This window comes from Myotis yumanensis, unplaced genomic scaffold (assembly GCF_028538775.1).
Source record: "Myotis yumanensis isolate MYYU_CA2020_CCGP unplaced genomic scaffold, mMyoYum1.0.hap1 SCAF_22, whole genome shotgun sequence".
NCBI lineage: Eukaryota > Metazoa > Chordata > Mammalia > Chiroptera > Vespertilionidae > Myotis > Myotis yumanensis.
The window spans coordinates 15328651-15352257 of record NW_027223773.1 but is presented as its reverse complement, the minus strand read 5'-3'; the positions used below and the strand labels follow the sequence as shown (position 1 = coordinate 15352257).

Here is a 23607-nt window from a genome sequence, read left to right as displayed (position 1 = left end):
TGGCAGGAATCGAACCCAGGACCCTTCCGTCCGCAGGCCGACGCTCTATCCACTGAGCCAAACTGGTTACGGCCACAATCATTTCTTCGTGATGATTTTGTTTCCGAACCGGAGAGGGAAGCATCCGCAGGCTCTGGGTGTCAAATGGCTCTCACTCCCGTGCTTGGAGGGGCCCAAGGGGGCGACTATGGCGCTTGGCTGCTCCTCCGCTGAGCACTTGAGGCAAAATACCCACAGAGCGAGGGGCTCTCCGCACGGGTCAGTGTGTTCCTGACCCGGAAAAGCCGGTTTGCTTCTCGCCACCCCTGTGCCGTCTTTGGAGCAGGCAGGGCTGTGAGAGGACACAGACCCCGGCACCGCAGGTTCCTGAGACCCACGTTTTAATGAAAGGTGCTGGCAGGTGGCATCTGTCCGCGGGGCCTCCCTTCCCGGCCCGTGGATGGGAGTGGACCGTCTGAGGCACGAAGACACTGCAGAGAGTGACTGTGAGCCAACTCCCTGGAGGCAGAGACCACACACCACCTGCTGACCTCCCCCCAGGAAACCTAATTCCTCACGGTGGGGCTCACCACCGCTCCTGGTATGGCCACCCCGTCACCGGCCACGCTGTCACCATCACCGGCCACCCCATCACCGGCCACCCCATCACCGGCCACGCCGTCACCATCACTGGCCACCCCGTCACCGGCCACGCCGTCACCGGCCACCCCATCACCATCACCGGCCACCCCGTCACCATCACCGGCCACCCCGTCACCAGTCACCCCATCACCAGCCACACCATCACCAGCCACCCCATCACCAGCCACCCCATCACCGGCCACCCCATCACCGGCCACGCCATCACCGGCCACCCCATCACCGGCCACCCCATCACCGGCCACGCCATCACCGGCCACCCCATCACCAGCCACCCCATCACCGGCCACGCCATCACCGGCCACCAGTGCGCAGGAAGAGCACACGGCATCCACAGGGAAAAGCCCTGGGTGCTAACAGCCTTCTCAGGGGCGCTGAGGATGCCGATTTAAGCGAAAGGGAGTTTTGCTGGGAACTCCATCCTGCACTTCCCACTGCGCAGGCCCAGGCCCCGGCAGGCCCCCCAGCTTCTGCTCTGAGGGCCTTCGTGGCCGCTACTCCTCCACCCCACCCGCTGGAGGGCTGAGGAGTGGGGTGACTCCCTTGCCTCCTCTTTCCTGCTGTTAAAGACACATCGACTCCTTTCCATGTCAAGAGTTCTGCTCATCCCCATGGGGCCAACGTGGGGCAGTTCCGCGGCTCCAGAACCTCCCTGTGGTCTCCCGGTGGGACCTGTCCCCCTCCCCCGCCCCATTTTCCTCTTACCCTTAACCAACCCGCAGGGCGCGCAGATCCCCTCCCCTTGGGGTCCCCCCCTTTCTCTATAAAACCCAACTTCCCAGTCACCAGGGCAGGCCGTCCTGTGGGTGGTTCAGATGGAGTGCCCCTCCGTCTCACTGGGCAACCTCACCCCACGGCAGCCGAGAACCGACAGTTTGTGGGAAAGCGAGGCCAGCAGCTCGCAGGCCTGTTCTGGAAGGGAAGGCCCGGGTGCCGGGCTGAAGTGCGGAGGCAGAAAGCCGCCCTGGGTGCGAGGGCCTGGCCAGCGCCTTGTGTTGGGCTGAGCGCACCCAGCGTGTCAAGGGGAAAGCTGACGGAGACTTCAGAATACTGTACAGTCTGTGCTGAAAGGGAAGGGAGAGAAGAGTTCCAGGACGCGGACTGGCCACGCTCCTAGGCATGGTCCGGGCAAGGGATGTGGGTGCCGGGGCGCCTGGCGGCACGAGGCTGGGGCAAATGCCTGGGTGTTAGGATTTGCACAGGTGACCACACGCACCCGCCAGGTTTGAGGAGCCCCGTAAAAGCCGATGAGAGCGTCCAAGAGCCGTGTCACAGGCCTGCCAGGGCCAGGCTCCAGGCGACAGTGAGGGGAGACCCCTCCTATCCCCAGCCTTTGCCCCCCCCCCCCCACTTCCCCGGGGCCCTGAAACGGGCTAGAAACTTGGACAGGAAGTTGAGGCTGAGAAATAGAGAGCAACTGCCTCCCTTTCCCAGGGCAGACCTCCAGTCGGAAGCAGGTCCAACTGAGCCAGGGGAGGGTGGGGTCATGGTAATGTGACAAGCTCAGACGTGACTGTAATCTTGCCCTGGGCATCCAGCTGCTGAGCTGAAACTGCTTGAATCTTAGAGTCACGTGGGCGTAGCACAGAGGGGACGTCGTGGGGCCTGCAGTTTTTGCCAGTGGGGGGGGGGGGGTCCCCTCACTGAGCAATCGGTAAAGGGCAGTGGGAGAAAGATCAATGGTTTTGATCCCAAATTGTGCTGTTCAACATAATGCAGGTAAGGCGTCAGTTAGTGTGGCAGGTGTGCGAGGCTCCTCCGTTGCTGTCACGGGCCAGGGCCTGCCTGGCGTGGGTCCCGCCCCCGGGGAGGCTGTGGGAGGTGCCTCGACTGACTGCGACCCTGGGAGGCCTGAGCTGGGCGCAGTCCTTGGAGCTGCTTCCCGGTGTTCTGGGCACCACCCCAAGGAATGAAATCGGGCAAAGGATTGTGACTCCAGGCCAGCAGAGCAGGGCCGTCCTCTGGGCAAGGACACGGGTTCCCAACACAACCCAGCTCAGGAGGCAAGGCCGAGCTGCTGTCCCAGGGGTGCCCGGCGTCGGCCGCAGGGCATCGCTGAGCCCCGTCTGGGGTCAGCACTCACACAGCCACGCAGAATATTCTGGCAACTGCGCCTCCTTCGAGTTACATCCTTCTCCGCAGGAGGGAGTGACTCTCCAGCTCGTTCCTGCAAGGCCTTGCACTCACAGGCCACCGAGGACCCGACGGCTGCGGTGGACCCAGTGCCCAGAGAGTGGCTGTGCAAAGCTGCGTTTCCTCCCAGGAAGTGGCGTGCACTCAGCCTTCCCTGACCCTCGTGGTCCTTCATGGCAGAGCCCAGCCCCCCTCCCTGCCCCCGGACAGGCTAGAAATACCAGGTATTCCTCGCCCAAGCGCCCCTGCGGCTGGGTCACTGGCCTGTCCCAACCCTCAGAGTTGGTCCTGGGAACAATGTTTTTCTGGTACAAATGGAAGGATGAGCAGGTAACTCTCTCCTCCTCTCCTGCCTTTGGATGCTGACCTGGGAGTCCAGGTGCCGTCTTGCACCTGCGGAGAGAGGACCAAGAGGACTGTCAGCCGAATGAGCCAATCCAGCCACTGCCCACGTCTTGGCCAGGGGTCACCTGTGTCCTTATTGTTGGAGCTGCTGCTGTCGGGTTTTCCTTGATTCCCTAGTGACCACCGGGCACCTTCCACGAGTCCACGGACCCAGCTTAGGAAGCTGAGAGCTCGAGTCTGGTCTCATTCTACGAATGTCCTCTCTGGTCCTCAGCTTCCTTCAGTGACTGGTCATCAGCGTGGAGACCGGCAAAGGCGGCCGGGCCCCCAGGGGCTGTCCTTCTGGGAGAATTTCCTATCTGGGGGGTGACGGGTAATGGACATCATTAGGAAATACAGGTCCTGAAGCTGCCCAGTTGCCGCCTGTGTCGGGACCTGACAGTCTCCTCTGAGCCCGTTTCCACATCTGCCTGCTCCACAGAAGGGCCAGGAGGTTCGGACTGGCACCTGTGGCCAGTTTCTTCCCGGTCACAGCTCCTCCACAGCATCGAGTGCCGCCCCTCCTCCCGCCGTGGCTGAGGCTGGACCCGGAGCTCGGGGCTGGCTCTCTCCCTTCGTGTTGCTGAAGAGCAATGAGAGGTCAGTGCCCAGGATACGGGGCGGCCACCTGCCTGCTCTGAGCGAGGGCCAGGCGGGAGCCGGGGTCGCCATCTGCTTCTCCTGGCCTCCACCACACGGCCCCTGGCTGTCCTCGGCACCCACGGCCGGCCCGCCCGCTGGCTCTACCGTTTGGGCTCTTGTGGGTTCAGGGAAACAAAATCCTTTTTAAAACACTGTATTTCTGGAATCCCTGGAAAGTCTAGGCAGACACAGATCACAACCCAGCCTTGTTACTGGCTCCTAAGCAGAGCTGCGCACTGGCTCGCTCAAATCTCAGCAGCCCAGCCCGGCCTGGGGCGGGGGGGGGGGGGGGGGGCCCACGGGGCTAAAATTAGCCCGGCACCTGCTGAGACAGCAGTGGCTATTCTGAACCCCCGCGGGCCTGCCAGCCAAGTGGAGCTGGGCCTGGGGACAGCGCTGGGGAGTTGGGTCCCTTCAGTCAACATGAGTGACGGGGAGGAGTGGAAGGAGGAAGCCGCACCGAGAGGGACGACCAGTGTCACTGCGCAGTTCCCCAGGAAGTTAAAAGGTGGGCAGCCCTCTCGTCGGGCCTTAGCTCTTCCTCCACGACTGCCCACCAGCTCCCTCCGACACACAGGGTTTTGTTTCTTTGTCCTGGTCCCTGGTTTCTCCGTTTTCACCTGGAGACTCCTGCACCATCAACACCACCCCCTGGGGTTTTAGCGATTACGGCCGAGAATTACTGAGGGATCACCAAGGCCAGGAACAGTGCTAAGTACGTCACGGGGATGAGCACTCATTCTCCACACAACGCAGAGGTAGGTTAGGGACCAGAGTTCAGGGATTCACAACGGCTTAGTTCACCTTCCTGCAGCCAAGAAGCTTGGCTGAAAGGATGTGACAGTGGGAGCTCTGGCTCAGGGGACCCGGGAATACAGGGGTCACCCCTTAGGGCCTGACCTTTGCCTGCCCCAGCTGAGCCCCTAACTGGTCCTGGAGGGTGGGGAGTGGAGGCATGCAGCTGCATCCCCCACAGAGGAACCCTTATAATCTAGGCCACTAGAGACTAGGAAGCCGAGAAGGCCGGCACTGCTCTCTGACGCCAGAAAAGGGGCAAGAGAGGCCGCTGACCTTCCAGGCAGAGCATCAGGGGCAGAAGCCAGGAGGCAGTGGGATGCCATCACTGCACCAGACCCCTGAACCAGCTACTAGCCCCAAAAGGGCACCGCGTGGAAGAAGTGAAGACACCATTCCTTAAAACAGAAAGAATCTGTAGATATAAAAGCCTAAGTGACCGAATGACTGGTCGACCAGTTAGTATGACACGCACTGACCACCAGGGGGCAGATGTTCAATGCTGACCCCTGGTAGTCAGTGTGCTCCCACAGCCAACCTCCTGAGGCCGGCCAACCTCCCGCAGCCCCTCCCCCAAGCCGGCCGGCCCACCCCCTCGCCCCCATCAGCCCCGATCGCTGGCCAGGCCGAGGGACCCCACCTGTGCATGAATTCGTGCACCAGGCCTCTAGTAAATAACTAAATCCCAATCTTTTGGGAATTGAAACACAGAATTTAAGGGAAAGGAAGTGACACCACTTTGGGGAATGTGAAATCCTTACCATATGTGGGGGATATTGGAGTGAAATAAAACCAGCCAGCCCTAGCCGGTTTGGCTCAGTGGACAGTGTTGGCATGCCAACCAAAGGGTCCTGGGTTCAATTCCGGTTAAGGGCACATACCTTGGTTGCAGGCTCCTCCCTGGCCTGGGCCCTGATCAGGGCTCGTGCAGGAGGCAACCAATCTATATGTTTCTCTCACAGAGACGTCTCTATCTTTCCCTCTCTCTCCACTCTCCCTGAAAATCAATGGAAAAATATCCGTGGGTGAGGATTAACAATAAATAAATTTATAAAACAAAAACAAAGAAACAACAAGAAAAGCCAGGCCAACAGGTCCAAGATAAACCATTCCAGACACTCAGACCTCCAGTGAGAAGATACACAGCCAGTGCACGCCCTGGCCGGGTGGTTGTTGGTTGGAGCGCTGCCCGTACACCAGGAGGTTGCAGCTCGATCCCCAGTTGGGGTGCCTCCCACACTGATCAATGTTTCTCTCTCCCCCTTCCTCTCTCTAAAATCAATGAAAAACGAACAAAACAAAAAGGCCAGTGCAACGTTGGCTTTCGGTCTGAAGACTTCACAGAGCTCGCACACACTATGTGAACACAATGTACACACAGGGCCAGGCTGCCGCTGGCCTTCCCTCCGGGGACTGCCTAACCGTGCTGAGCGTCGCCCCGGGAGCTCCAAGCAGAGCTCTCTGCTGCAGCCTCAGCGACTCTGGGATGCTGAAGGAGCGGCTATTTCCTTTTTAAAAAAATACTCATTGATTTCGGAGAGGAAGGGAGCAGGAGAGAATCATTGACTGGCTGCCTCCTGCACGCCCCACACTGGGGATTGAGCCCACAACCAGGACATGTGCCCCGACCAGGGATCGAACTGTGACCTCCTGGTTCATAGGTCGACGCTGAACCACTGAGCCACACCGGCCGGGCAGGACTCAAAGTTTTTTAAGGTGTTAAGTTTTAATGTGTAAATACTGAAACATAACATGGCAGCTCCCACATTTAGAAGTGAAACGAGAATCTCCTTGAAGTCAGTTTTGATTACAGGGAACCCTTTAAGCAATCACTCCATCCTAAAAAGACTGTTTAATCGGGAGCTGTGAGGGTGATTGCCTCTCTCTGTGCTGATAAAAAGGGCAAAGGATACAGAACACTCGGGATTCAGGGAGCCCGAGAGCCTTGCTGAATGGCTGGCTGATTGGGGGGTGAGGGGTGGGGGCTCAGGTCAAAGGTGCTAAGGGTTCCTAAACACTAAGGACACCGAGAAAGGTAAGAACTCCACTGTGGCCAAGTTGACTAGCTGTGCTTCTGCATCTGAAATCGAACGCCTCACTTGGGCTTGCATGGCCTTCATACTAACTGCATGCGGCCACAGACACGGCTCCCTACAGAGCCAAAGTTCAGAAATGGCCGCTGTTATAATCACTTACTAGCACATAAAGCTCAGTTCAGAGAAAACGGAGCTGCTTCCCCTCTTTCCCGTCTTAAACGCTATGTCTGTGTCTCCCTTGTCAGCAAGCCCAGGCAGCTTTGGGGTTTGAGACAACGGCTCACGCTGCTGCCTCCTCTGCCTGTGACCCAACCTTCAGGCCCACACTCCCTCACCTTCCATAAAAGGCCCAAAGCGCCACAGGCAGCACCCGGGCTCTCAAGGACGTAGGGTGAACATCTGTGGTGTCGTCACGGTCGTAGTGTGAGGCCATCCGGCGCACGTGTGTAACAGCCTCCGCAGAACCCTGGCTGCGGGTCCATCCCACAGCGCGTCCGACCGGCTGACGCAGTGCTTTCCAGGGTGGTGGTTGCTGTTCTCCACTCGGCAGGACAGTGCGGCCTCCCCCCAGCACACTCTGGGGACCCACAGACGCTGGCACAGCCTCCCTGTCGTCTTTGTGGACCTGGCACCGCGAGGACTAACTAGACCTCGAGGCCGGATGAGACCACACCCCAGCTCACAGAAGCACCGAAGCCACTTTCATAGTAACGAAGACCTACCCTCAGCCCCCGGGAAATCGGTGACGGAGTTTAATCGGGAAGACAAAGTGCTCACAGGGAAGTCAGGGTTCACATGCAGCTTTAATTTACTCGGCTTCACCCTGAGGGTGCCCACAGCCAGGAAAGGAAGCACCTTTGTTTCTAAGGAGAAATGGACACCGGTCTCCTCACCCCCTTCCCCAGACAAGCACCCCCCAAAGCTGAAAGGGTGACAATAAATGCAAAAGGAAAAACCTAAATGTTATGAAATTAGTTTTTATTGTTACCTCAAAATAAATGCTTAACATTTTTTCAAAACTAAAAAGAACACTTAAGTGTAAGGTGGAAGACTGGTTTTTTTTCCCCCTGGGGAACCAGGACGTCAGAACTGCTACCGTGGCCTGGCTCTCTCCTCAGGACTAGTCTAGACAAACCCTGCCCCTCCCCTTCTCCACTGTCAGTTACCCACAGGGCGATGGCTGGCAGGAAATCCCCCAACCAACCTGAACAACGGATTTGAAAGTTTGGAAAAATCGGTGACCATGTGACCAGTGTTCAATCTGAGGGGTTCAGTGAAGGCACGCCCTCAGCACCCAGCTGCGGCCTCTGCCCGGCCAAGTTCATGCCAGTGGCGGGCTGCGCCTGGCCTCGCGTCAGCTCACCACAGGGACGTCTTAAAGTTGAACTTCAGCTTCAGCAGGTACTTCAGGTTCACCTGAGCAGTGTCGTAGACAATGTACCTGGAGGGAAGTGTGTCAAGGAGGCAATGGTTTCGAGTGGAGAGTGCACGCCCCAATCGGGCAGCTCAGACAGGTGTCAGTTCTCACTCGGTGTAGGGAGACCAGCGAGGGGACCATCACCAGGAGGCCATCCGAGGGCAGGCTCAGCAGCCAATGGGCTGCACAAGGGGCTACAGGTAAAGGATACTCGTTGTACAGCAGGGACGTGTCATCGACGCCAGACGAGACCCCAGTTCCGAGAGGAACCTCCACCCCATCCAGGGTGATACTAGCGGAAGGGTCAGGGGTCGTCTTGCCCAAACCTGCAAAACAGAAGGCACGAGTGAGGTGAACTGTGAGCAGATGCTGAGAATGTCGCAGGGCGCCGAGTTCTGCTTATGTTCGCTCTGTGTTCATTTTAAAGACACACACATTTCACACTCTATCTTCCTCCAGACAGGAAACAGCCGGTGATAATCACGTTCCCAGGGCACCAGCCGTGGGTGATTCTGATGAGAAGAGTGCATGCTGCACCTGCCCCCAATTACACAATTCCAAAGCACTCCCTCTAACCGGGGCCGGGGCTCCTGACTCCTCAGGTGCCACCAGCTCCTCCATCCACGATGTGCAGGGACCACCCGGCCCCGAGGGGCCCTCGGCGCTGGAGCGAGAAGTTGGGCTAAATTGCAGCAGCAGTGGCTGCCGGTGCTCACAGACCCCTGGGCAGCTCTGACACCAGGGCAGCCGCAGCGAGGGAAGCTTCTGACATGAGCCTCCAGCTGTCACAGCCGAGCCAGGAACGTGGCTTCCGGGGAGCAACACTCACCTTTGACACTGTGCTTGCCCTTGGGCAGCTTGCTGACGTGCAAAGCGTGCTTCAGCTCGTACCTGTTCGAGAGATCGAGAGGGGACCGTCTCAGAGGGCCTCCGGGGGCCTGGCTCTGACTCACAGACAAGCCAAGGGAAGGAGGGAGATGAGCCCCGAGAACCGAGCCCATGCACGGCCGGGCGTTCCCTCCACTCCGGCTGCAGACACCAAAGGCTCTTCTGCACGGCTCGTGCCAGCAATCTGCTCTGCGGCCACGTGCACAGGACAGTCCTGCACAGAATGGTGGCTGACACGCGGGGGGTTGTTCTGTCCCCCATCCCTGGGCCCAGATGTTCTCTGTGGGTCTTAGAAGCAGGACCGACGCACTTTAATCCAAGCTGGTCTCTAAACAGCAGTGGGAGGGCCACGGACGACCCTCCTTTGTGTAGCAACCTCTCTGCTTCCCAGCTCCCGCCTCGGGCTGGGAGGCCTTCCTCCCCCTCCCCCGTTCACTTCCCATCACAGGTCTCTGCTACCCCCCGCTTCCCCGACCCCCGTCCTGTAATTGTGGAGGGGAATGTCCAGGGTCACCTCCCCGCCAGGGGACCCTGCTTCCTGGAGCCTACCCGCCCTCCCCACCAAGGCCACCAGCCCCCACGCCAGGCAACTCACATGTTCCCCAGGGCAACCTCTCCCAGGAGGACCAAGCCCACCGGGTCTCCCTGGGACGTGTGGCAGTAGTTGGCGCTCTTGGAGACCATGTCGGCGAAGTAGATCCCTTTGCCGAACATGTAGCCCGTCTGCAAGGGGGGAGGGACAGTGGAGAGGCTTCAGTGGGCAGTTAGCCAGCAGCACCACCTGGTACTGGTGCCAGCGAGCCGAGCGCTGCAGCGCCACCCAGTACCAGTGCCAGCGAGCCAAGCCCAGTGCTGCAGCATCACCCGGTACCGGTGCCAGCGAGCCAGGCCGAGTGCTGCAACACCACCTGGTACCGATGCCAGTGAGCCGAGCCGAGTGCTGCAGCGCCACCCGGTACTGGTGCCAGCGAGCCGAGCCGAGTGCTGCAACACCACCCGGTAGTGGTGCCAGCGAGCCGAGCCCAGTGCTGCAACACCACCCGGTACCGGTGCCAGCGAGCCAGGCCGAGTGCTGCAGCACCACCCGGTACCGACGGCCTGCTCCGACCCGGATCTGCCAGGCTCTGAGCGGCCTCAACAAGTGCTTCATCTCTCTGGACCCACGTCCTCCTCCCCTGAACAGAGGAAAGACCCGCCCGGGGCTGCGAGCTGAGCATTACGTGAGTCAATAGACGCTCCACTAGAACCTGGCACATGTGGACACCCGCTAACGCTGCCTAGTATTCTCATTCCCTGTTGTAAGTGAAACGTGAGGTTCAAAAAGGTTAGGTCACTAGCCCAAGCCATGTGCGGTGGCTCAGCACTAGCAAGTCCTTAACCCGCTTCCCCCCACTTCTTACAACCCTGAAACCAGAGGCTCGGAGGACCCCCGCTGAGCCCTGTCCAGCAGCCCTTCCGCCATCAACAGGTGACATGACCACCCTGTGTCTGGGCAGGGCTTTCCTCGTGATCACCGCACCCCCGAGGGAGACAGGGAGCTCCTCGGAGCTCCACTAGCTGGGAGGGGTGCAGGCAGGTGGGAGCTCGGCTTGGATCTTGGCCAAAGTCTGTTCTCTGCATGGCAACACCCCAATCAGCACTCACAGCAGGGCCCGGACGCTTCACACACATGCAGCCCCACCACCCAGAGTTTGGGTCAGAACGAGGGCGAAGGTCCTACTCAGGGGCTGTGCTAAGGGTCCGGAGAGGGAGGCCTGGCAACAGCCACCTGTCAGCCACAGCCGAGCCCAAACCTACATCTTTACACCAGGCCCTACTCACTGGGCATGTGCATGGCTCACCCAAGTCCCTGTTAACGCTCTATGGGGCCAGCCACAGAGACAGGTCCTGCCCACCCCACCTCCAGGCCAGGCACGTACCACAGGCGCTTCAGGAGGGGCGATCCGGAGACCCTGGGACAAAATCCCAGCGAAATTGGTGGTTCTAGACCCGTGCCACAGCAACCTCCGGTTATGCAGCTGCTTGAAGGGCTTGTAGCGCTGGTTTTCCCCTTCACGTTCAATCTTAAAGATCTGGTTGGGGCATTCAGTAAAGGAGAGAGGTGACAGAAACCACGTTACTCTGGTTAACCCAGGGACCTGACTCGATACAGGAGAGCTGAGCAAGGAAACCTAATAGATCTTAAAGTAAGTAAGGTGTTTCAATCATTGGGAGAGAGCAGCCTGGCTAGTCAATGTCCCATCTAGCAGAGACTAGCTACAAAAACGAGTAATAGATGTAGGACGGTGGTCAGCAAACTGAGGCTCACGAGCCACATGTGGCTCTTTGGCCCCTTGAGTGTGGCCACGAAGTTTCAATCGTACTGTACGTGCTCGCCCGCACATGGTATTTTGTGGAAGAGCCACACTCAAGGGGCCGCAGTTTGCCGACCACTGGTGTAGGAGATGTACAACTAAGGCACATCATTAAAAAAAACCCTCACCAGAGGATATTTTTCTCGTGGATTTTTAGACAGAGTGGAAGGGAGGAGGGGGAGGAAGGGAGGAAGAAAAGAGAGAGCCACATCGATTGGTTGCCTACCACAGGTGCCCCGACTAAGGCTGGGACTGACTGGGAATTGAACCAAGACCCTGCAGTCTGCGGGCTGACGCTCTAACCACTGAGCCAAACCGGCCAGGGCAAAGCACTTCATTTTGAATCTCTGATAATATTTCCTGATTCTAAAATCAGGTTTTAGAATAAAACCACCCCCAAACCAGGAGACTACTCATTTTTCAGCTCAACAAATACATGGAATTTCCCCTGGTTATTTCAAGCAAAGTTAACTGCTTGTTTCTACCCAGGCCCAGGCTGGAAGAAGGGGCAGGAAGAGCCAGCAGAGGGGGGAGAGCCTTACCTCGAGGACTTTCAGGTCGTAGGCATTGTGTGTGGTCGCGTGAGTGTTCTTAACGTATTTCCTGATGATCTTGGCTTCCTCGGAATCTTTGTCCACCACCTGGGAGAAGGGCATCTTGGTATCAGAGCACACACAGGTGGGAAGAGCAGCACAGGCTCAGGTGATGCATAGGTCACATGACCATGGCCTTCATGAAGCCCAGATGGGACCGAGCCCAGGTCCCAGGCCCCGCAGCTGGGGGGGGGTCCCAGGCCAGCAGCCCCACTTCCTTGGATGTGCCTTCTCTGGGCTACGAGGAAACCAGAGACCTGGGGCTCGGTCAAGAGCCTTTAGAACAGGGAGCCAGCTCCCAGGGCCAGTCCAGTCCATGGAGGTAAGACATGTGGGCCAGGAGGGGGCGCCCCAAAGCCAAGACTTGCAATCCAAGCGGCAAGGATGCTGTCAGCGGTGCGGCACTGGAGGGCGGGGCTCTGGACTCCTCAGGGCCATGCACACCTTGGCTCAGGGCACCCGCCCACCACCTACCTACCTGTCACCGAGTTAAGAGAATCCGTGCTAAACGAGAGCGTTATGAGACATGCTGTGTCCCATACTCAGTTCGTACCCAGTGTTCAGAAAAAGGAATTCTGCTCTTCCTCCCAGCCTCTTAGCACAGCAGCCCCTCACACAGAACCAACCCAGAGCACCCACCGCGAAGGTGCCCCTTAGGGTAACACACATGACATTCGATGCGTCCCTGCTCGGACCCACAGTCCTATGCTTTGTCCCAAGCAAGGAGCAAGGGCTCTTTTTAGTGACGCAGACCCGCCCTCCCAGGCTCAGCAGACTCTGGGAACGTGGACCCTGTCAGTCTGCAGGGAGGGACACGGGCCGAGTGGAGAGGCACCAGGGCGAGCTGGAGCTGAGGCTGACACTCCCCTCAGGTCAGCCCCAGGGCGGAAGCCAAGGACTCCGGGCGTCATGTGGGGGCATGGCAGGCACTGTCTTACTGCGGCTGCCATCAGGCACTTCCGCTTCTGAAACGGACACAGTAACCGATCTCCTAGGGCTCCGGCTGCAAAAGTCTCTAAATTAGACCCCCCTCGAGATAAGGAACGTCCATTCTGTAAGGCCCTCAGACCCAGTCTCTACAGCAAACTAAGGCCTGGGCATGACGCTTGCCTTGCAACCCAGGCGTTCAGCTGTCGGGGAAATGGCCTGCGGCTCTCCAAGGACAGCACCTGGGACGCGAAAGCCAGGCCGGGGTTCGGGCCCAGCCCCTGTGCTGGGAAGCTCTCCAGGAGACCCGGGCACACGTGGAGGTCTGGGGACCACACACTTGGGTGAGCGCGGAGGATGCTTCAGAAAGGGTGGCCCTGTTACCTTAATGTCGGTTTTGAGCTTCTCATAGTTGACATCGATGGGGTCCTTGCTGCTGTCATCAGACCCTCCCCTGAGCAAGCTGTAGGCCACCTCGATGTCCAGCAGGTTGTCCAGCATTTCCACCTTGGCCTGGAGGGACAAAGAAAACCCTGAGGGAGAAGGACTCGCCCACTTTTGGAAGAGAAAACCACATGCAGGTAACAGCTTGAACGGACAGTGAAGGGGGGACTCCCAGCTGACCGAGTGGCCTGTCGTCCGTCCGGTGCACACCATGCAGGGCTCCCTGGAATGCAAGGAGGGCCCTGTGGCGGGGAGGCGGAAGCCGTGAGGCTGCGGGAAGGCCCGTCTCTCCTCTCGCACACACCGGTGACAGGTGGCACGCACACTGGCTGCCTTGCGAGGCAGGGAGGCTCTCCCACTCCCGGCTCTGTCCCCAGACTGATGAGGGGGAACCACATCTGCTCTGCCCGTGGTGTCCCCACACTGTGGGCAGAACCCCACTTCACAATGACGACATGTAAGTGGCCTTCCCAGAGCTGGCCCTGCCCAGAGGGACCATGAGGTGGAGAGGAGTCGCGGGGCAGCACCGGAGCAGCACCACAGCCCAGCAGACCCAGCGCTACCTGCACACTGTCTGCGTTGCTCAGGAGCGGCGGCTTCTTCATCCCGAAGTCGTGGGGGATCAAGGTGTAGAAGCGATTGGAGAGATCCAGGATCTGGGAGTCGCTGCTGCCCTGGGACAAGGCCTTGAGGGAGGGACAGACGGAAGACAGGCTGAGGCAGCCAGCGAGGCCCCGCGCGGGCTGGGCTCCTGCTCCAGAAGGTGGTGGGCGGCGGGTCCGAGGGGTCCTGGTGAGCGCAGAGCCTTCCTGCTGGTGTCACAGCCCTGCAGCGCGGGACCTCCAGCCTCAAACCGTGAGGCTCAGCACAGTCAGCCTCCCATAAGGCTTCACTTGTACCGGAGCCGTGGAGTTACAGATCCGAGGCGCGGTGGGAACTGTGGTAGCTGGGTGGTGGGCTCATGGGAATTGCTGTAAAATCCTTTCAACCTTTTGTACGCTTTGAAAACTTTCCATAACGAAATAAAGGGGAGAATCCCTTTGCTGTAAAATCCAGTCTGGCCTCCCCACCCACTGAACGTCACCTTTAAGACCGGGATCTGCCCTGGCCGGTGTGGCTCAGTGGATAGAGCGCTGGCCTGTGGACTGGAAGGTCCCAGGTTCGATTCCGGTCAAGGGCATGTGCCTGGGTTGCGGGCACATCCCCAGTAGGAGTGTGCAGGAGGCAGCTGATCGATGTTTCTCTCTCATCGATGTTTCTAACTCTCTATTCTTCTCCCTTCCTCTCTGTAAAAAATCAATAAAATATATTAAAAAAAAAAAAAAAAAGACCGGGATTTACTTTCAGGAGGTCCCGGTGGCCCGGCACAGAGGGCCACGTTCCCCTTTCTGCCACAGCAACAATTAGTGCCCCAGAGGCAAAAGGTGTTCAACAAGGAGCTGGAGGAGCTGGACACGGGGTACGCATACTTGGCAGACACCTAGGTGGACCAAGGATGGCAGGGGGGCAGCAAGCTGGCATCCTGCAGGCCTGAGGCCGCAGTCTGCTTCTCACAGGGACATCGGCGTCTCTAAGTAGTAAACCTTCGGTCTGCGGTCGTCTGCCTGCTCTGTGCAGTGGGCAGGGACACTGTCCCAGCTGGTGGGGACACTGCTCGAGACCAGCTCTACGGGATTTAACTGCCACGTATCAGGGCCTCTACCCCAGCTCCAGCCAGAAAGCATTTCCCCGGCCCCACTGCCGCTTCCTGTGTGCTTTCCTTCTCTCACAAGCCAAGCCAAGCCTGCCCCCACCCCCACCCCACTCCCATTCCCACCCCCCCATATATAGAACCCCCAGAGCACTCACTGCTTGAAGGCTCTGTGGAGGGGGGAGGGGATATGAATGAAAGTAGGACATTACCTAGCTTTCTACTTGATAACCTCCTAGTAACTGCAAAAGAAATTCAGCCTAATTCTCAAGTATTTTATGAAGCAGGAGAACCAAATTCCTCATCAAGTTTACAGGAAGTTTACCACCTATCTCATTGCTGGAAACACTGCTAATTCATTGGTTCTGTGATCTTTCACAGCAGCACTTGTAAAACTGAAAAAAATCTCCATCATCACGAACTGCTGCCAGCACATCCACTGACCTTAAGTAAACGTACCACCGCACCCCGAGACCAGCGGCTGGCCAGGGGGACTGGCCCAGGAGAGCCACTGGCAGCTGGGACAGAGCCAGGCTGGCCCCTCGCTTACCTGCTGGACCTCACTGAGGATAGAGTACGCGGCCTGGATCTGCCTTTTGCTCAGCTTCCCCAAGGGCATCTTCTGAAGGTCGATCTGAGGAGATAGGGGATCCCCCTTGAAAGGCAGGCTCCAAGCCGCATGGCCCCGGGCGAGGGGACGGGTCCAGGCTTCCTGGGCCCTGACGGACACACTCAGAGCTGCCTCATCTTCCTGGGAGATGCAGGCACCCAACTCCACAGACTGTGCAGTCCGACCCCCACTCAGGGGCCGAGAGTCTATGAGAAGATTCTCACTACACATGTGTGTCAGGGAGAAGCCAGCCAGGCTCCCCACCCTGTGTTAGAGGTGAAAGAGCCACGCACTTCAAGACGCAGCGCATTCCCAGCTAATTCCCGCGAGGACGAGGTGAGCCACGGCAGTTCCCGGGAGGAAAACAACTATGAAGTGACTGTTAAAGAGCGGCTCCTGAACATACGCATTTACAGCGAGTCGCCAGCGTCTCTCCACATCAGCCACCACGGGTCAAACATCCATTCGCGATGATGATACTGCTACTGCGCACACCACCCGGACCACCACCAGGAGAGGGAGAAGCTGACGTGGACAACAGCAGACGTGCAGCCAGAAGGCCTGGTCCCCAGCTACCTGCTGTGCACCCACTGCTCAGCCTTGGGCTCCTGCCTGTAAACGGGGCCCACATCCACCAAGAGTGACCTGCCTGGACTGCTCACCGGCCCCCACACATCTGTAAGCAGGGGGCCCGTCTGTATCCTCAGACACTGTCTCTGTGCTATTCCCAGTGGATCCTCTGTTCCGGGGCCCAGACCGCACCTCATCCATCTCTGCATCCCCGGCACCTGCAGTGCCCGGGACGGAGGTGGAACCAACAAGCACGGAGACATGGAACCACTGTGGGGAGTAAATGAAATAAGCCACGGACGTGCTCACAGTTCACCAGGCGCCAGCGGGGCCAGCGTCTAATGGCTACCAGCCCCGGCGCACACGTGTCGCTGCACCCGCGGTGCTGCCGATCCCGAGGCGCCTGGCTGTGGGGACAGTTAAGTAGTTGGAGCGAACTCTGGGGAAGAAGGTGGATAATCTGCTCTGAACCAAGGAGATGTGATAAAAGCCGATCTTTAGAATGAAGTACAAAGTGGTTCTGAAAGCAATTCTAAAGGAGGAACTCAGAAGACGCGCTGACCCAGGGCAGCGTGACCGGAGCCGAGAGCAGGCTCCCCAAGCGGTGCATTTCAATGTTTATTTTAAAAAGACCGGTCTCTCTAATCTGCACCCTCAAAACACACACACAGGCCCCAGGAACAAGAGGCGGAGTCAGCACCACCCGCCCCCACGCCCGGCAAGCAGACTGGAGGCACAGCCCTGCGACAGGCGGGGCAGCGGCTACGGCAGCACAGCTTTGGGAGGAACTGTGAGTGGGAGATGCCTGGGGCCCAGGAGCCGCCCCTGCAGCACAGGGAGGCTTCCGGGAGTAGCAGGGCTCTGGGTGTAGCATCCTCCATCCCCTGGCACCACTCTGCTCTAGGCTCAGAATTCACCTCCTCGCAGGGAGCACCAGCTGCCCCTCCTGGGCATAAAGCTCCCAGGGTAACCGCGTTCACTATCCACCTGGTTACCCGACCCCACGGGGAACCCGCCAGGCAAGGGGCGGCACCCTCCTCTCCACCTCTCACAGGCTGCCTCTAGCCTGTTCCAGGCAGGGCAGCCCCTTTCCTCCTGCAAAACTAGCTGCTCGCCTGAGTGAAAAACAGCATCATGGTGTCATTCCACAGGAAGATACACACTTGGGTCTGACAATAGGTGAGGATTTCTGTAAATCACAGAAAAACCAGAGTACAGGAAGCTGGGAATGACGTGTGGGACAGTCCACCTGGGACAGAGAGAGGGGCTCAAACCCATCCCCCCCCCTCACTCAGCCCGGGCGCAACTTCTTCCTAAAACAGCTGGAATGAATTTCATCTGCGAGCAAGTGTCAGAAGCTCCCTGCACTTTTGTCAACAGTGATCACAGCAGCTCTTCTACTGGAGTGGGCTGCGCCCTGGACTGCCTGCTTGTTGGGCCACAGAGAAGATGCTACAGACGCTACCATGGCAACAAGGAGGAGCTAAGTACAGGGGGATGAGGAACCCAGGGGACACTCTCTAACACACCTCTGCAAGCACCCAGGCCTCAGTACACCTCATCCAACTCAGGCTTAAGAACAGGCAAAGATGCCGAATCCAGTAAGAGCTACTGAGCGCCCACTGCCCCCAGCAAAGGCTCACAGACAGGACACTCAGTGCACGCACCTCATATTCCACCATGGCTTTCTTCATACTTTCCACATCGAAGATCATCTTGATGAGGTTCTGCACCGGCTTGGGGAGCGTGGACTTGGTTCCAGGGTTCACTGTCAGTTTCTTCACCGCCTCTTCATCCTTTGGGGGAACAGGTATGTTACGGAGGAGAAGACAATCAGTAAGAGACCCCGTTAAACAACCAAAGTGGTGGTGGTGTTTGGGCTGCAGGCCGAGTACCCAGGACGATGCCAACAGCAAAAAGGCTAGGCATCCATCCACAGGGCTTGGGCGGCAGCTACCAGGAAGAGTGTGAGTTTGCAGAGGGATCGGACACTTCCAGGGCACCCCCAAGTTCTCTGGACTGCCCCATATTCTTACCCAGCTGGCACTGCAGCCTCACACTCCCCTCACCCCCTCCTGCTCAGTGTCTCCTGCCCTTGGGCTGCTCGTGTCCTGCATGGGAATCTGTTCAGTGCCCACTCGTGCCCAACCCAGAAGAGCTTGGCAGCCAGGAGGGCAAACCCTAGATCGAGGGACCAGTGGGCAGACTCGCCCCCACTTCTCCTGCTTCGCCTCATCCCAGGGCCAACTGAGTGAGTGACTAAGTCTATACAGCCTTCTCTGTCCCAAAGCCTCAAGCCAGGCAGCCTGACAGTGTTCAGTGCATCCACCTTAGCCACCCGCACCCCAAACCCCACCCCTCCTGATAAATTAAGCACGAGGCTCGGCCCCCACTGCCTGACCACCCAGCTAAGCCAAGACCACACTGTAATGGAAATGCCTTAACTTTTCTTACTTTTGAACCACATGAGGGCAGGGCCTATGCTGTCCATCAGAGTCCTTAGAAACTAAGTGTTTGCATGTGCTTCAGGGAAGGAAACTGGCATTGGGACCGGCTGGGCTGAACCCAGATGCAGAGAGAAACCTGTGCCGTGCTGTGCTCACGGCTGTTGTGGATGTACTTTTTTTTTTTTTTTTTTGATGTACTCTTAACACGGGAACACCCAGCTTCTGGTTCTAACCTCACCGAGGAACAAATTGTTAACGTGTCAAAAAGCCTTATTTAAATGCACACACTCTGGCCCTGGCTGGTTTGGCTCAGTGGACAGAGTGTCGGCCTGTGGACTGAAGGGTCCCAGGTTCGATTCTAGTCAAGGGCGTATGACCAGTTGCGGGCCAATCCCCAGTAGGGGGCATGCAGGAGGCAGCTGATCAGTGATTTTGTCATCACAGATGTTTCTCTCTCTCTCTCCCCCTCACCCTTCCTTGCTGAAATCAATAAAAATATATTAAAAAATAAATGAATAAATGGGCATACTCTACAATTCAGGAACTCCACCTCTGTGGTAATAATCAGAGATATGGGTACTTATGTTTATCAGCACTGCTATATCAAATACCTGCAACTAATCTAAATCCCTATCGGGGGAGGCACATTATATTGTTTGGTAAATTATGAATTATGGCCACCCACAGGATGGAATTCTATACAGCCTGAAGAAATGGCTCTCTACATCAATTTAATACAGTAGTCACTAGTTTTGAAATGCGGCCAGTCTAAGCTGAGATGTACAGTAAGGGTTAAAAATACACCACATTTCAAAGGAATTCCTAAACAGCAAAACCTCTCCACCTCACACTTCACGGTGCGGACCCCATCCATGAAGGGTCCTGGATTTTATTGAATGCTTGTTCCTGGCCTATTATGACGATCATGTAGCTTTTAGCCTCTATTCTATCCACATTATATTACACTGATTTTCGTATGGTGAACCAACCTTGCATTCTTCGGATAAATTCCTTCTGTGCTGCTAGACTGCTAGCATTTTGTTGAGTTTTTTGCACCTAGACTCATAGTGATACTGGTCACCAGTTTTCCTGTGATGTCTCTATCTGGCTTTGGTATCGGGATGACACTGGCCTCATAATGAGTTGGGAATGTCCTTCCCATTCTGTTTTTTGGAAGAGTTTGTGAAGGACTTGTATTAATTCTTTAAACATTTGGTAGCATTCACCAGTGATGCCATCTGATTCGCGGAATGTTTTTAAAAGCGTATTGGTAACCCTTCCCTTTACAAAGATTAGATTACGTGATCACCTGGCCATAGTCGATCTCTAGGGGGTAGAACTTTTTGGGATACTTGGTGAAGTTTTCGGAGTGCCAGGCATTCCCGGTTTTCTCTTCGTATAATTTCATAAAGTGCTCAACGGCATCCTCCTTGGACGGCATCTGCTCCAGCTTGTTACTGCCAATCACCGTGCCCACGCGGCCCCAGGACCTGAATATCCAGTACCTACGAGGGCAGCAAGGGCGGAGAGGAGCAGCGATTACAAATCTGTGGGTCAGCTGGTCACATTGCTGGAGGAGGTTCCCTTCCCGGACAGTCCACGTGGGTGAGAAAGAACTCAAACACCCTAAAATGACGAGTGACAGCGGAACGAAGGGAACTGACATTACAATAAGAAGAGTTATTTTACTTTTACTGAATTGACGGTTATAGTAAGTTTAAAGTAAATAAAAAAAGTGGCCTTTCAAATTGCCTATAAAAAGTGCCCAAAGAAATGCAGCAAGTGTCATTTAGAAGTCACGCGTTTAGAGATGCAGCCACTAATAACACACTCTAAAGACAATACGGAACTTGGTTCAGCTCAGACGCTGAGGCGATGAAATGGCGAGGCGTGGGGCAGTGGCATAGAGGGTTAGCCACCGTCAGACCCAGGCTACCATCTGCTTCCACCTCGGTTTAGGGCACACATCGCGGGCACCCTCTAGCTCCCGTGGTGCCTAGCTTTGGCTAAGTTAATTTTTCTTAGTGGAAGTAATGGGTAAGTTAAGTTTTACATCACTGTAAGTATAAATATATTAGAAACCCAAATAAAAAACTTGTGTGTGTTTTTCGGTAAAGCCAGAGTTCAAAGGCTCGGCCAGTGTGGCTCAATAGTTAAGCATCAACTTATGAACCAGGAGGTCACGGTTCGATTCCCAGTCAGGGCACAGGCCTGGGTTGCAGGCTCGATATCCAGTGTGGGGCGTGCAGGAGGCAGCTGATCAATGATTCTCTCTCATCACTGATGTTTCTCTCTCTCTCTCTCTCTCTCTCTCTCTCTCTCTCCCTCTCCCTCTCCCTTCGTCTCTGAAATCAATAAAAATGTATTTTTAAAAAAGAAAGAAAATTTGGGGCTTCCTGTTTTCCTGGGCTGTTGACCAAAAGCATATAAATGTATTCTATTAGGTTCTTTCGCCTGGAAATGTGTGGAAGATACCACACTGACCTATCCTGAGAAACATTTTCTGACCCTAAGAACCCACACAACCCTTTCACTCTACAGCCCAGTAAGTCCAGGGCCCCAAGAAACGCACACATCCACAATCACCTTTAGAATGTCTGGCTGGCTGTTATTTAACAGATGACTATTTCTACAAAAAGCCTACTCCTTCTCCTACAGTACAATAGACACCTAGCTTTTCGAAGGTGTATTTCTACAAGCAAGAAACCATTTTTGACTTTCAAATCTCTGGCCAGAATAGGTAATGAACTGAATGACAGTTGAGGTGTATTTCTTTAGAAATGTTCAGTAGCCAACCAAATACTTTGTATTCTTTATGGTCACCTCTGACGTTCACGTTTTATTTTATTTATTTTTAAAAAATATATTTTATTAATTTTTTACAGAGAGGAAGGGAGAGGGATAGAGAGTTAGAAACATCAATGAGAGAGAAACATCGATCAGCTGCCTCCTGCACACCCCCTACTGCGGATGTGCCCGAAACCCAGGTACATGCCCTTGATCGGAATCGAACCCGGGACCCTTTAGTCAGCAGGCCGACGCTCTATGCACTGAGCCAAGCTGGTTAGGGCATGACGTTCACGTTTTAAATGAAAGGTCGGTGAAAGGTGAAGAGGTGGGAGGAACTAAGCTTACACACGGAGGCTAGCAGGGTTTAGCGGCGCCGGCTTTTCCTTTCCTGGGCTCCCCTCCACGGGGTTGCCTTTCCACCAGGAAACATTTGCATCTCCTGGAGTTACAGTGAGTAAATGGTTTCCATGAGCGAAAACAGTTTAACACATGAAAGTAATTTTTAAAGTACTTTCACCGTTAGAATTCAATGAGTTCCTTCCACACAACGTTCCACCCACACACAGCCCCCACTCCACGCTGGCTGTGACAGGGAGATGGACCAGTGGTGTGGACGCAGAAAGCAGCCCAGCCCCTCAGCACCCAGAACTGGCCCTCGCCATGTTCTATCAGGTTTAAAAAATAACAGCAAAAAAGGCCAATGTAAACATCTTTAGTAACTAGAGTTTGAAGTAAATTTAGAAGTTCAGTTCTTGCCGACCTTTACTTGCTGCAGAAGTTTAGAAACATGAGTGAGGGTATGAGAAACTAGAATCTTCAAGGGAATCTAAGAAAGGAGTTGGGAGATTATGTGACACCCCCTAAGATGGCCCGCCTGGACCCAGGAGAGCCAGGCTGTCAGGGCAGGGGGCGTCCTTCCTCTCTCACCGAAAGCCTCACTACATCCCATGCTCTTTGTGAGGGACAGAAGGCCCAGGCACTGAGAGCACGCGGGGTCCTGAGGCTGACGGCACAGCAGAGCGGGCCCACCCTCTGCTGGAGCACAGCTCCCCGAACGCCCCGCCCCCAGAACACACCTGCTTCCTTTGTCATCTTCCAGGAGCTGCAGCTTGTAATAGGAGTTGGTTCCTTTAACAATGTCCACCAGGCCCAGCGTGGCGCTGAAGACCTTCCCGCCTTTCTCCAGGACGTGCGCAGAACGTTCCAGACCTGCCAGGGAGGCAGGGCCCCTTAGCTCCTCCTCCGAGAGGGGCCAGGGTGCTCAGGGGTAAGGGGTCTGCACAGAGTCCACACCTTCTTGAACACCCCAGCGCCACCCCTGGAGGTTCCCCACAGGTGTGCGTGCTCTCAGGACAGGGTGGTGGGGGTGGGAGCCCAAGGGCAAAGGCGGGCCCCACTCTGCTCCCATCATCCCTGTTTGCTTACCAGAATCAGGATCAACAGCAGCCCCTCCTTTAAGAGTTAATTTCACTGTCTTTTCAGATTTGTTGTTTCCTTGGAAGGGGAGAGAGAAATGTGAACATTAAATTAAAAGTAAATTAAAAAGGGGAAGCAAGCCAAACAGGTTTGGCTCAGTGGATAGAGCGTCGGCCTGCGGACTGAGGGGTCCCGGGTTCGATTCCCATCAAGGGCCTGTACTTTGGTTACGGGCACATCCCCAGTAGGGGGCGTGCAGGAGGCAGCGGATCGATCTCTCTCATCGATGTTTCTAACTCTCTGTCCCTCTCCCTTCTTCTCTGTAAAAAATCAATAAAATATATTTAAAAACAAAAAAGGGGGAAGCAAGACAAGTGGGTCATTTCCACTTGTATCATATGCCAACACGGGACCCGTGTGCCTTCCACCACGCAGGCCGTCTCAGGGGCACATGCAGACGGGGACAGACCGTGACCTAGGACGCATCAGGCCACTGGCATCCCTGGCTCAGTCCCCAGGGGGCAGCTCAGGCCTCACCTTCCTCTTTGACGGGGGCTTTGCTCTTTTTGGAGACCGCAGCCCCCGACTTGGCTTTTGGGGCCACCACTTCGACAGGCTCCTCCTTCATGGCGGCGCCCCAGGGGGACAAGAGGTGGGCTGAGACCAGCTCCTGGAAGCTCTTGGTTGAGGCAGCAACGTCCTGGAGGAAATCCTCAGACACCACTCGAATGTTGCCCTCTTTTACTTCCTCCATCTTTTTATTCATCTTTTCCACCTCCTCTGTTCAAATCAGGCGGAAAAGAATAAACAAGTTTAAAACTAATGTCAAAAC

The 23607-nt window shown here is 56.2% G+C and overlaps 1 protein-coding gene across 1 annotated transcript in view; it reads right to left on the bottom strand.

The window, feature by feature from the left end:
- Positions 1–7590: 7590 nt before the first annotated feature.
- Positions 7591–23607, bottom strand: part of PARP1 (poly(ADP-ribose) polymerase 1) — a 37608-nt gene continuing 21591 nt past the window's right edge. The window contains exons 10-23 of the mRNA XM_070401119.1: positions 23313–23555; positions 22785–22853; positions 22436–22568; positions 19879–20074; positions 17790–17918; positions 15493–15576; positions 13816–13938; positions 13193–13321; positions 11831–11929; positions 10854–11006; positions 9530–9657; positions 8876–8937; positions 8258–8372; positions 7591–8070 (exon numbers count right to left, since the gene is read on the bottom strand). Of these exons, the coding sequence (XP_070257220.1) occupies positions 7989–8070; positions 8258–8372; positions 8876–8937; positions 9530–9657; positions 10854–11006; positions 11831–11929; positions 13193–13321; positions 13816–13938; positions 15493–15576; positions 17790–17918; positions 19879–20074; positions 22436–22568; positions 22785–22853; positions 23313–23555 (1745 nt within the window). The 3' untranslated portion in view covers positions 7591–7988. The remainder of the gene's footprint in view (positions 8071–8257; positions 8373–8875; positions 8938–9529; positions 9658–10853; positions 11007–11830; positions 11930–13192; positions 13322–13815; positions 13939–15492; positions 15577–17789; positions 17919–19878; positions 20075–22435; positions 22569–22784; positions 22854–23312; positions 23556–23607) is intronic.